The following is a 13,154-nucleotide window of genomic DNA, read 5'->3' as shown; positions in this document are numbered from 1 at the left end:
CACTATTAGTTAAGATTGACCTCACACTTAGTAAGCTTCGTCAAATAAAACTGTCAGTTCCTTTGCTCGAGACCTCAAATAGGGAGTGGTGTTTCAAGTATTTGGATTTTAGGATTGTGGTGCATAACGACTGAGGTCGACTGATGAGTCTCCACACTTGTTTCGCCAACAAAGCTTGATTAGAGGAGTAAAAGTGTCGGAACCCTAACCCTCCTGTCGTCTTAGGCGCACATAGTTTGTTCCATCTGACCCAGTGTATCCGCTTCTTTCCTTTTTGTTGGCCCCACCATAGGTCTGCAGTTAACGCCTGTAACTCATCATAGAAGGTTTTTGGCAATAGGAAGCAGCTCATGAGGTACTGTGGGATAGCCTGCACAACTGCTTTTATCAAAACTTCTTTTCCGGCTCTAGAAAGGCAGCGCTCATTCCACCCACCAACTCTTTTTTGCACTCTATCACGAAGAAAATTAAAGATAGCCTTCTTTGATCTTCCTATCACTGTAGGCATTCCTAGATACTTGGGAAGTGCCTCTATCTCCCTCACCTCCAGGAGCTCCTGTAATGCCTCTCTCTGTTGGGTATCCAAATTGGAGCTAAAACTGATCTCCGATTTGTCGTAATTAACCATCTAGCCCGAGGCTCTTTCATACGTACTTAGTATGTTCTTGATGACCCTGCATTCATTTTGGTCAGCCCGAAAGAACACTAATGAATCATCAGCAAACAGCAAGTGAGTAACCATAGGACAATGAGAGCTTATTCTGATTCCGTGTAGAGCACCATCCACTTCAGCTTTCCTAATCAATGCTGACAACCCTTCCGCACAGATAAGAAACAAATAGGGTGAGATTGGGTCTCCTTGACGAAGACCCCTGTTGGGCTTTACATAGCCTGTTGGTACCCCATTTATAAGGAAAGAGTAGGAAATTGAAGATAAGCACCTCTGTATTAGCCTCAGAACATTCTCTGGAAATCCCATAGTTCGCATGACGCTCTCTAGAAAGGTCCATTCCACTCGGTCGTAGGCTTTATTCATATCTAGCTTCAATGCACAATAACCTTGTTTCCCTTTATATTTGTGTTTCATTGAATGGAACATTTCGAAGGCTATAAGAGCATTATCAGTGATCAGCCTCCCCGGGAAAATATGTAATATATTTTTTCATCAAAAAAAAAATAAATAAATATGTAATATATTTTTGGTTTAATACATCAAAAACCCGTGAATTTGTTTACAAAGTTTGAATGGTCCTTAAATTTATATAATATCTTATTAGCTGTCTTAACTTTTTCTTTTAACCATCTGAATTTGTTTAAAATAACATTTTGACCTCCTGAGCTTGCTTACAGTGATCTATTTACCTTCTGAACTTGTTTAAAGTGACATACATTATAATTTGTCTAAATCCGTAAACAAATTCAAAACTTAAAAAGTAAAAGTTTAATTTATGATTTTAAGTCTTTAAAACAAATTAACTTTTTATTTTGTACATTTTTTTGACGTTTTATAGATTTAATCATAATACTTTAAACAAGTTTAGGGAGCTAATGAAATACAATGTAAGTTCATCAGCCAATCAAATTTTTTGGACACATTGAGGAGCAAATGATATATTAAGCCTGTCTTTTTTATATATAAAAAATATGTAATATCTATTATAAACTTTAAAAATATATATAATAACATATAAAAAATAAAATAATTTTCACAAGGCGTGTAAATGTATATTATGTTATATAATAGGGTTAAATGCACCATTGGTCACTGAACTTACATGGGTATCTTAAAATTGTCACTTAACTTCAATTTGTCTCAATAAAATCACTCAATTTTGAGTTTTGTCTCAATTAGGTCACTATAACGATTTCAGTGATTAAAAAACATCGGAATGATGACATAAGTGATACGTCAATATGAGACAACTCATATTTCTAACCGAAATGACACATGACATCCATATATGCGCCCGGCTATCACGTGTCTATTATTTTTATGAAAAAAAACTAAAATTTAGTTTTTTCATAAAAATACCTGACATGTGGCTGTCACATTTTGTTTCGGTTAGAGATTTGAGTTAACTCATGTTGATGTGTCACTAATGTCATTATTTCGATACGTTTTAACCACTAAAATCGACGGAGTAACCTAATTGAGATAAAACTCAAAGTTGAGTGATTTTACTGAGACAAATTGAAGTTGAGTGACCATTTTGAAACAACCATGTAAGTTCAGTGACCAATGATGCATTTAACCCCATCTCTAATTTCATCAGAAGTGTATCTACGTCTTCATTTTGGATACTGATCAAATTGCAAAATAATCAATTACTCCACTACTTGTAATTTCTTGAGGCCAACCATAGCCCTTTCAAATTAAAAGGTGTCATTTGATATGTTTTGAAGGCCAAAATTTGTGTTACAACAAAAAAAGAAAAAGAATTTGAACACTACAATTCAGCCTTATCGTAATGCCATAATTCACCTAAAGAAACCGACCCCATTTATGTTAAACTGGGTGATAAGCTACATTATCCAGTAAATGAAGAAGCACCTCCAGCCCCAAACTAACTTTGTTAAGATATTTAGTTAAGAATTGTACCAATCCTTTTGACACAAAAGAAAGAATAAAGGGATTGGATGCAAATTCACCAGAGTCTGTTTTTTTAGACTAATGTACGAAATGATAAAAAAAAAAAAAAAATTAAGTCTTTCCAAACAAAATTATATGTAATAAAAAATAGGTTTAAAGTACTATTTGGCCCTTGATCTATCCAAAATTTTGTCATTTGGCCCCTGACTTATGATTTGATCACATTTGGCCCCTGATCTATCCAAAATTGGTGAACTTTCACCTAATTTGGATTCAAACTTAACCGAATCATTATCTCATTGATAAGTAACGATATTTTGACACATGAACTTAATAGATTTTATTTTGGGATTTGTTTTTTTATTTTAATCGAATTAATTATTTCCAGATAATGTGGGAAAAAAACTTTAAGAAATATCACGTTTCAAGTTTAAGTGTGAAAATATCATTACTTATCAATGAGATAACGATTCTATTAAGTATTCATACAAATTGAGTGAAATTTCACCAAATTAGATAGGTCAAGGGCCAAATGTAACGAAATAATAGATCAGAGGCCAAATGACACAATTTTGGATAGGTCAGGGGCCAAATAATGCTTTAAACCTAAAAAATAATCTAAACATACTAGTTTAACTGTTATTTGAGTTCCACATCAGTGTGTAAAATATTTACTATGCGACTGACAGAGTTACAACTGCTAAAATATCAACTATGTCAATCACACGAAAAACAGTCAAAGTGTCTAATATGTTTATTATATTACTAATACAAATACAAACAATCTACCAAAATACACAAACTACTTTAGTTTACCAACAAATTTATTTAAAAAATCTAATGTGCAGCCCTGTTCAAATTTAAATAGGATAAATTGATCGTGCTTAGAAAAGTAGAAGTAAATTTTTACCATTTCGTACATTAGGAGTAAATCAGCAGTTCCCGAAGAAAAATTTGAACTTATCCCGATAAATAAAAACAATTCTTAGCTAAAACGATAGTAGACAAAACTGATGGGAACTATCAGCATACAACAAAGTTTAGATGCTCATGACATTAAAACTACAGCTTAAAACTAAATTTTAATGGGAATTACAACAAAGAAAAGCATACTAGAGATAGATAGTCGACTAGAATAGGGGAATAAGATTATACATGTGTTAGTTACATTCTGGTGCGCATTTTACTACACAGCCATCTTCCTTCATCTCAATGACTATAACGTAAATACCATCAAGCCTGACGACCAATGATTAAGTGGGTAAGCATAACTTTTATGGAACATCAATAACTTGGCAAACTATGCCCTCTCTACACGTGAAATTGCATAGTGCAAAAGTGGTCACTGAAATTTGGTGTCAGTTTTCAGAAAGGTCATTGAATTTCGTTCCGTTTCAATAAAATCATTGAACTCTTATTTTTATTTCATTAAAGTCATTCCAACCAATTCGACCGAAAAAATCACTAAAATAGTGGCGTAACAACCTCGTTCGATAAAACTTAAAACAATAGCCATGTGACAACCACATGTGTGCCACGTGACAAAAAAAACATTTTTTGGCTGTCACATATGAGTTTTAAGTAGTTGAATTAAGTAAATAAAAAATATAATTTTTATTCTCTTTTGCTATTATTTGGTTGTCATATCATAAGTAAGAGTCAATCATTTTCAAAGTGACGTAACTATTCAAGTTATTTTTCTTTTTTTGTCTGAAATGGCTAGAATGACTTCATTAAAACAAAATTAACTTCAATGACTTTCTTGGAACTAACTCCAAACTTCAGTGACCCTCTCTACATGTCAAAATGTTTCCTTTAAGCCTTTAGTTTGATTTGGTGATTTTTCAACCTTGAACTTACATTTTCGGTATAATCTAACACCCCCCCCCCCCCTCTAACAGCTCCATCACTTGTGTCTTCTACATTGTGTGTTGAAACGCAGGACAGGTGGAACCAAGAGCCACATAGGACAAATGTTTTAGTTTTCTGTCAAAATGTGCCCTATATGGCAGTTATCTCCACCTCATGACACTAGCGTTCTAACAGGATGTGAAAGACACGCATAACAGAACCGTTAGAAAGGTACCAGATTTCAAAGTTTCCTGTTAGAGAGTACCAAATTTGACCCAAATATAAGTTTAAGGGTGAAAAAAGTGCAGGGGCTTAAGAAATACAGAAAATCTGATTTTAATAACGTGGTTTCAATTTCTACTACAAACCAACCAAAAAAGCATCATGAACATACCTCAGTTGGTGATGAGATCATAGATTCCCTGTCATATATTTAAAATTGTCGTTAAGTATCACATATAAGTGTACAACCATATAAATGCACACCATTTTTGGCAATAATGAATCTGAGAATACCTTGGCCTCTCAGACTTAGCAAGATGTTTAGTCATTATGGATGCCTGAAAAGGACCCAATTATATTGTTAACCATATCTAACAAAAAAATGGATAATAAAAACCACAAACTCTAAGGAGGTTGATACTTCTTTTTATTATTCTTGTAGAGATTGTCAAATTGGTCAAGAACAAACGACAAAAGATGAAAGCATTTGGGAACCCTATTTGTCAAATATATATCCACTGATTTACATTTTTACCGCAATCTCATCCGTGAGATTAGTCATGAAACAAGGTCCTCCCAACTTCAAAGCAGTGAGAATACACAGATTTAACTAATCAAATAATTACCCAAAAATGAATATTTTTACTCCTATAAAGGATATCAAAGGCGCAAAGTCAATGATAAATGATACATAACACTGCTTCATACCTGGTAACTGATAGGTTGAACACACAAATAAGTTGCATATAATTAGGTGTTAATTCATTCATACTCAACTATATTATGAACTTCAGTACTGTTACTAATTTTTAGTTCGTATTTGCAAATATCTCATTTTAGACTTCACTTCAATAGCATTGCAATCGGCAATCTTCCATAGAAATTAGCAATTAATAGGCTGACTATTTAAATTAGTCATGACCTAGTTTTAATTGTAAAATAGTATTAAAATTTCTTTACCCAGTTAACATTGTCACTACCAAAGGTCCAAAACCAAGCAATAGTTATTTTTTTACTAATAGAATTTGGAGTTACAAGGTTGTACTGAAATTATTGGCAAGTTCAATTTACCAAGAGTTCAATTAACCAAAGAGATTAGCAGAGACCGAATGAATTAGTTCATTCAGTCTAGATAGTACGTGAATTAGAATGGTTAAAATGATGCATTAGAAATATAGAATGGGAAGTTACAATACCTGCTCCTGGATTATACTTCTTGCCTCAACAAGTTGAGCTTCGAGTTCAAGCTCTCTCTCTGTTGCTTCAGAAGTGACTTCTGCTCCTTTCTGAGCGTCTTGTAATTGAACCATGCGTTCCTTCAAATTTACAAGCACAAACATGGAAATCACTTGCTGTCTCTAGGATCCTTCCCTAACAAGGATGACAAAATGAAAACAACTGAAACCTTTATGGAAGCCATCTTATTTCGGAGATTTTCCTCAATTTGATCTCTAGCCATGCGAAAGGGAAGGTCAAATACATCCTGTGAATTGTCAAATACTCTTGGTCACAACAAACAGCAATAGAACTACTGACTCTTTGAGAAATAACAAAAAACATACCGTCCTTCCACCTAATGGAGATTGAGAACAGTCAGTTTCTGGTCTTTCATTGCCCGCTAATGACTGCTTGACTGAACCATTTGGAGCATTTATGAAATCACGCATATCTACCTGTAAGCAAGCTTAGGACATCAGAGCATATTCCCATGAACATCCATCTTAAAAGTTTCTACACAGAATAATTTTGATAATACTGATGAATAAAGATGGCAAACCCACATGAATACAGCCCCAAGAAAACAATATTGTCTACATTTCTCAAGCTATATATACTGAGACTTCACGACTGACATGACTGGAACGAACAAGAGGTAGAGATTTAACTGTACAAACTAGCAGTTAAAGACCATATATTTCCAGGATACGTATGTGGACATAGATCTCTTAGCCTTTTTTATTCCTTTCCAATTTTTATGATTTCAACCTTTGTACACTGCATTTACCCTGACAAAAACAATAGAAAAGAATTTCCATCGATATACCCAGCTAATATTATAACTGATAATAATGGTGGCAAACACTTGAATGCCATCTGGCTAATACTAGTAATTTAAGGGCACTCATTTCACTTATTTCAAGGAAACTGGAAGTTCAAATCTCAAAGACTTTTAGTTCCTTATCTGCATCTTGCAACAGAGATTAATCCCCATTCTTGACTTATCAATTTTACAGTACAAATGTGAACCATATCCTATGAACTAACAAAATCCCAATACCCAAAAAACATTTGATGCAAAACAACACATGAAGTACGGAAATAAAATAAACTAATTTTAGTCGATAAAGAATTGCATAAAGGACAGTTAGTGCACAAAGCTCGCACCTCAGACTTAGGAAGAAACAGAAGCACATAGCCTTCATACCTCATTACAAGAGGACATTTCTAGGTTCTGATCCTACTTATCCAGATTGCAACGAAGAAACCTAACCATTGTGTTGCTAAAACCATAACCAAACACAGACATAAAACCACACGAACATATTGTTTGCGGTAGGAAAAGCCAAACACTGAGTGAGAATCCACAAAAAGGGCAACTGGATAAGTATGACAAACAGCAGGGATTATAGATACAAACCTGCATTGATCGCAATGATGCCCTCAAATCAGCATTTTCTGCCATCAATTCTTGATTCTTAGACTCATAGGCATCCACCTATCAATAAAGTATCACAATCATAACTTAACCATGCCCACAAAATTCCAAGTCGACCAGCATACATACTATTTTCTTATAGAAATCATTATCAGTCTTCTTCCCATTCCACGTGCCACGCTGCCTGCCTTCTTTCTGTAAATGTCATAGAAAGCCATCAAATGGTTAGAATTGCTAATTTACAACAAGAAAAATAAACAAAATGAAATGATATTATATGTTTATTAAACCAGTACCTGAAGCAAATTCATTATCTCCATGCCTGATCTTGATTCCTTCTTTTTCTCCATCAATACTTGATTTAGCCTCTCCTGCAAATAAAGATGAAATAAAGTTATATCTTGCCCACCTCCCAGAATTACTCTTGTCTAAGGATGATCAAGCCAAGACAAGATTCAGCAAGCTTAGGCTCAGTTTATTCACAAAATATGCTTCAATTTAGGCTAGGAATTTACTTAATATGTAAAAATTAGCAATCTAACGAGAGCAGATTGCTGTTCATATGCACTTAATCTGATGAAAAACTAAAAACATAACATAATAGAGCTATCAATAAATCATTCAAAGTAAATTTGAACATTTATTTGAAAAAGTTTCGAAACAATGGTATTTTTTAATCGTTCGTATGATAAGCTCCCAATGCTTGGGTACAAATATATTATAATTTTATACAAGAAAACATTTTTCTATGCTAGTTTCAGTACTTCTAAATAAATATTTCAAAGAACAATATTATTAACAGTAAGTTTAGGCAAAATGAAACCTTTATAATTTTATTCACTTTTTAACAAAGCTTTCATTTTTGTTAATTTTGGTCTAAAAGGAACTTTAATATACGTGAGCTAGACTGAATTAATTTTTAAGATGGTCAAGTTGCTTCTATTCAGTCAACCTCAGATCATTTCATGGGCACAGATGCGCTGCTCATACTACTTGCTGCCCTATGCTAATTATGATATCATTGGTATGACATATATAGATATTCTATAACAATGCTAAGGAATAAGATCAATTGTCTCACATTAATCAAGAGCATATAAAAATAACAAACCTGCAATTTTATGTACTCCTTTTCCTTTTTCTTCATCTCATGTATTTGTTGAGTCCTCACTTGCTTTAGCACATTAATTATCAAAACGTACTTGTTATGATCTGTACATTCCATCCCACACCACCAAAAATAAAATGCAGCAAATAAACCTAAAATAAAAAGTGCCCCAACCTGATTGCCAATAACCATTCTTTGAAATTCATCCCGTTCCTGTTGAAGCTTTTCAATTTGGGCCTTGAAAGCTGCTTTAGCTTTAGCTTCCTATCATATGAGAGCTCCACAGCCTTAGCAAGCAGGTAAAAGTTAAAAGGTAAAACAATTTCACTTCCTAATTACAGGCATCTAACCGTTCGGGTGATTGTTGCTATTTCCCTATCTTTGGCTTCTAACTGGGACTCGAGCCTCTCAACTTTGGCCTCCAATCTCGATATATCCGATAGTAGTCTGGAAGATGGAAATAATGCAATTTAAAGTTGTAGAGAAGACCTGAAACTAATTAATCTTTCAAAATATTGCAAATATAGGTAGGTGCCAACACAATCTAGAATGTGTAATGTTTAATAAAGCTTCGCCTGGCAATAGATATCTAAAATTTAGTAAAACAAGGAAGACGACGTGGCTAAAATGATGTTTTGGGTACAGAATGCCACGGGTTCAAATCCTGTCCCCTATCCATTACTTAGATGGGATTCTATTTATTTGATACACTCTTGTCAATATGAATGTGAATATATTGAGTTGAGAAACTAGCCATACCTCATTAATAGTAACAACAAAAATAACAAAATCAAATATAAAAATGGCAAAGCTGAATCAAAATTAGGCGGGAAAAAAAGTAAGTTAACAAAATGAACTCCACATGCACCTTAAATTTAAGAAGAAAAAAAGGAAAAGAAAGAAAGCACAATTCCTGAAACTAGTTTTAACTGACATGTCAAATCCAAGAAACTTTCAACGTTCCCCACAAACACGAGTAAAAAGCTATTGAGTAAAAAAGGTTACCTCTGTCTCTGCTCATTAGAAGATTCTCGAAATTCAACATCTCGCTGTCTTTGTTGAAGCAAAGAGTATACACAGTTGCAGGTCCGCGCAATTGAAACCTAAAAACCCGAAACAATTCCTCAAAAAGAATGAAGAATACGAATATTTAAAGAAAAAAGTCAAGATAGAAGAAAACACACCGGATCATTAGCAAAGAGGTCGAGAGAGGCAGGGAAGCCAAAGGTAACGAGCGTCTGGTTCAAGTACTTTGCACAATGCTCAAGGTTACTCGCATCGGCAAATGTATAATCCCTGTGACACAAAATCAAAAACCTAACCCGGATGAACCTCATAAAAAGCACAAGAGAAACACAAACAACATTGTGTACATTTCGAATCAGAAAATCACTACAAATATCCATAAATCAATTGCAACGCACAAATCAAAGAAAATAAGTGTAGAAGTCGGAGCACTGACCCAATTGAGTAAGCGGAGGCGGTGGACGACTGTGCAAAGAGCAATAGAGAGACAGAGAGTTAATAAAGAGGTAGAATCTGGAGTTAACAACAGAGGGAAATGCAAAGAAAGAGAAATGAAGAGGAAGAGAGAGATCGTACTCTGAGATCGAAGTCTGTATCAGTAGCTGGCATTGTGAAGAAGATTGAAAGAGAAAGATTGGTTATGGATTCGTTATTCGAAGCAGAGAGAATGTGTGTCTCCTCTTGTCTTCTCCGTGATGATGCTGAAGAAAAGAGGGTAAATTTTGAAAGTGAAAACTGAACTTTTTTTTTTAATTTATTTTGCTGGGAGAAAGATCTAAAGCGAACTAATTTTGAATATTTGCTTGTTAATTCCCGCACGGCTTGGATCCTATGTGGTCAGCTACTTTCTCTTAGTTTACGCTCGATCCACTTCAGCACTGAAGTTTTAGTCAAGTGGCGCAATTTAATTAGATCACGTATTTGATTTGGGAAAAGGTAAAAAAATCAACCATGGGATTTATCTGATTTGTACCGAAAGTTTTGTGGTTTTAAAAAAAAAAAAAACTTAGACATTGTTTGATAAATCACTTAATTGCTTAAATTAAAATGTTAAGCACTTATTTAATTTAAGTGCGTTTGATAAGGGTTGTTTCTTCCCCACTTAAATTAGTTAATTAAGTTAAAAACCACTTATTTTGATAAGTCAAAATATTTAACTTAACATTTTAAGTTAAACATTATCAACTAATATTTTTATAAAAATTAAATCATTCAATACTCTTAGCACTTATAAAATTCAGCACTTAAAATTCAGTACGTATTTTTTCAGCACTTAATTTTCAGTTTTATCAAACAACACCTTAGTAATACATTATTTGTCATTGGAATTTGTACAAAAAAAAAAAAGATTGATTAGTCTCATAAACTTTCAAGTGTTTTGATAATCCCTCAATTTGCATAAAATATCTAATTAGTCTCTGAATTTATGTAAATATAATCAATTATTCTATCAGTTACGAAAAAAAAAAGTTAAATGTCAAAAATGTATTGCACGAATTTAAAAAAAAAGATAAAATGACCAAGATCGGGATATGCGGTTCTAACATTAAGTATCTCCAAGGGCACTCTAAATATAGAGTGCCATTGAAAATCCAGCTCCAATGGAGCTGGATAACCTTGCTGCAAAGATGCAGCAAGGTTTGTGGTACTGCAAATATGCAGTACCACCTTACCTTGCGGTATCTTTACCGCAAGGCAAGATAATGATATTTTTTTTAAATCTAATTGTTTTAATAAATTAATATTTTGTTTTATATGATATTAGTTTTATATAGTGTTTGTTTTATATAATATTTGTTTTAAATATTTGTTTTTATTTCAAATATTAATTTTATGTATATTTATTTTTTTTGTACATGTATATTTATTATTTAGGTATTATTTTTTTAGAAGTATTCATGTTATTTAATTTTTTATTGTGTTGTACATTTAAATATTAAATTATAATTATAAAAACACTAAATACTACATAAATTATCAAAATATTTAAATATTATACGAATCATAAAAACGTTACACGAATTAGAAAAACATTACACGAATTATAAAAACATTACACGAATTAGAAAAACATTACACGAATTATAAAAACATGATAAAAATTAATAAATGGATATATTTTGATTAATAATATAAAGAATATAAATGTTATATTTATTCAAAAAAAAATTGTTATGTGAAAAATGAATATAATAATAATAATAAAAGTTTTAAAGAGTGGGTAAAATAGAGTATATGATTGGAGAACTTTTACTTGTAGGTGAATTGAGAGTCACATAAAGGTGTAAAGTTTCAATTTCCATCGGAGGATACATGGATGAAGTATATTATGATATAATAGACAGGGGCGAAGCTAGGGGGGTAGGGGAGGGTCTCCCGACCCTCCGACCCTCCGGAACGCCCTTGACGAACAGTGGTTCAGTCCTAAGCAGCCCTCAAAATAGTTAAAATTGGTACTTATAATGTAGAATGTGATTATATAACATAAAACTAAGTTTGCATAGTTGGTTGTAGTGATAATTAAACAAAGCTCTACATCCAATTGGTCCTAGATTCAAATCTTCCTCTCTTCATTTTTTATCTCATTTTAATTTTTTCCCTTAAACCTCATTCTCCTTTAAAAATATTAAGTATCATTTTTAATTATTATTAACCTCATTCTCTTTTATTATTTTTAATTGTATTTTTTTTTAACTTGTCAACGTTGGGTATAAAATTGCTATTGGTTGCCAACGTTTAAGGGTAAAATTGCACCATTTTAGACGTTAGGGGTAAAATTGTTCTTAGGTGTAAACATTAGAGTATTTTTGCACCTTATCCTTACTTTATATTGAATCTCAATTGTTTTGTACCTTAATGTTTCCAATTATGATCAAATTTACCCTTATGTTATCAAAATTTTGAAAATTTTGATTTGACTACTATGAATCAAAGCCTTAAGTCGTTATTAAGAAAAAAAATCGTCATGCAATGGAGCCCCTCAGGATTTTGAGCTCTGGCTCCGCCACTGATAATAGACATGGATGATTGTCACGTACTACTTAAGAGGCTATGGTATTTCAATATTGATGTTTTTTTTTGGTAGAAAAAGTACCTATATTCATTAAATATGAGGTGAAGTATATTTTGACTATTTTGGAGGATGATCCAACCAGAAAAAGAGCATCTTGATTGCATGCTCAGCCAGAAAGTCCTTCATGGACAAATGCATAAAGAATCATCCTATTTGCTTTTTGATGATGATAAAATTAAGGGTAGTGATCGATTTATAAGATGGATGTGGTAAGAAAATCTCTATATTGTCCACTTTGCTTCTGATGTCTTGTGGAAATTATTAGAAGCACGTGGTTCTTCATGTCAAATGGAGGACATTTCATACATATTTTTTTTTATATGAAGGGTGGGACTCGAAGGAAGACCGGACATCCCAACTAGGTTGGCACCTCCAGCACGACCAACATCCCGTTTATTAAAAGATAAAGAAAAAACAGAATATAAAGAGTACGAAGTCAAGAAAAAAATAAATTACATCATGTGGATATGAGCTACGTTGCACATGTCATCGAACACTAGACTCTGACAGAACTGAGGAGCCGAGTGCCACCAGCAACTGGAAGAAGCCGATTGACCGTAATTCGCGAGTCTGTCCGCTACTTGATTCCCTTCCCTGAATATGTGTGTTGCTCTCCAATTCATCGTCG

General features: G+C 33.2%; 1 protein-coding gene across 1 annotated transcript; it reads right to left on the bottom strand.

Annotated features, from left to right (window-relative positions):
* Window positions 1-3,559: 3,559 nt before the first annotated feature.
* Window positions 3,560-10,217, bottom strand: LOC136204152 (uncharacterized). Its single transcript, XM_065995350.1, has 16 exons — window positions 10,030-10,217; window positions 9,890-9,918; window positions 9,612-9,723; window positions 9,433-9,530; window positions 8,778-8,874; window positions 8,602-8,691; window positions 8,431-8,493; window positions 7,616-7,690; window positions 7,449-7,514; window positions 7,302-7,379; window positions 6,226-6,336; window positions 6,069-6,146; window positions 5,860-5,979; window positions 4,958-5,001; window positions 4,836-4,863; window positions 3,560-3,829 (listed from the first exon to the last, which is right to left on the bottom strand). Exons 1-16 carry the CDS (start codon window positions 10,060-10,062, stop codon window positions 3,824-3,826), a joined length of 1,128 nt encoding a protein of 375 aa, XP_065851422.1. The 5' UTR covers window positions 10,063-10,217; the 3' UTR covers window positions 3,560-3,823.
* Between the last annotated feature and the right edge of the window lie 2,937 nt (window positions 10,218-13,154).

This window comes from Euphorbia lathyris, chromosome 8, assembly GCF_963576675.1.
Source record: "Euphorbia lathyris chromosome 8, ddEupLath1.1, whole genome shotgun sequence".
Lineage (NCBI taxonomy): Eukaryota > Viridiplantae > Streptophyta > Magnoliopsida > Malpighiales > Euphorbiaceae > Euphorbia > Euphorbia lathyris.
Note: the sequence above shows the minus strand (reverse complement) of the source record. Positions and strands in the feature narration are given on the sequence as shown.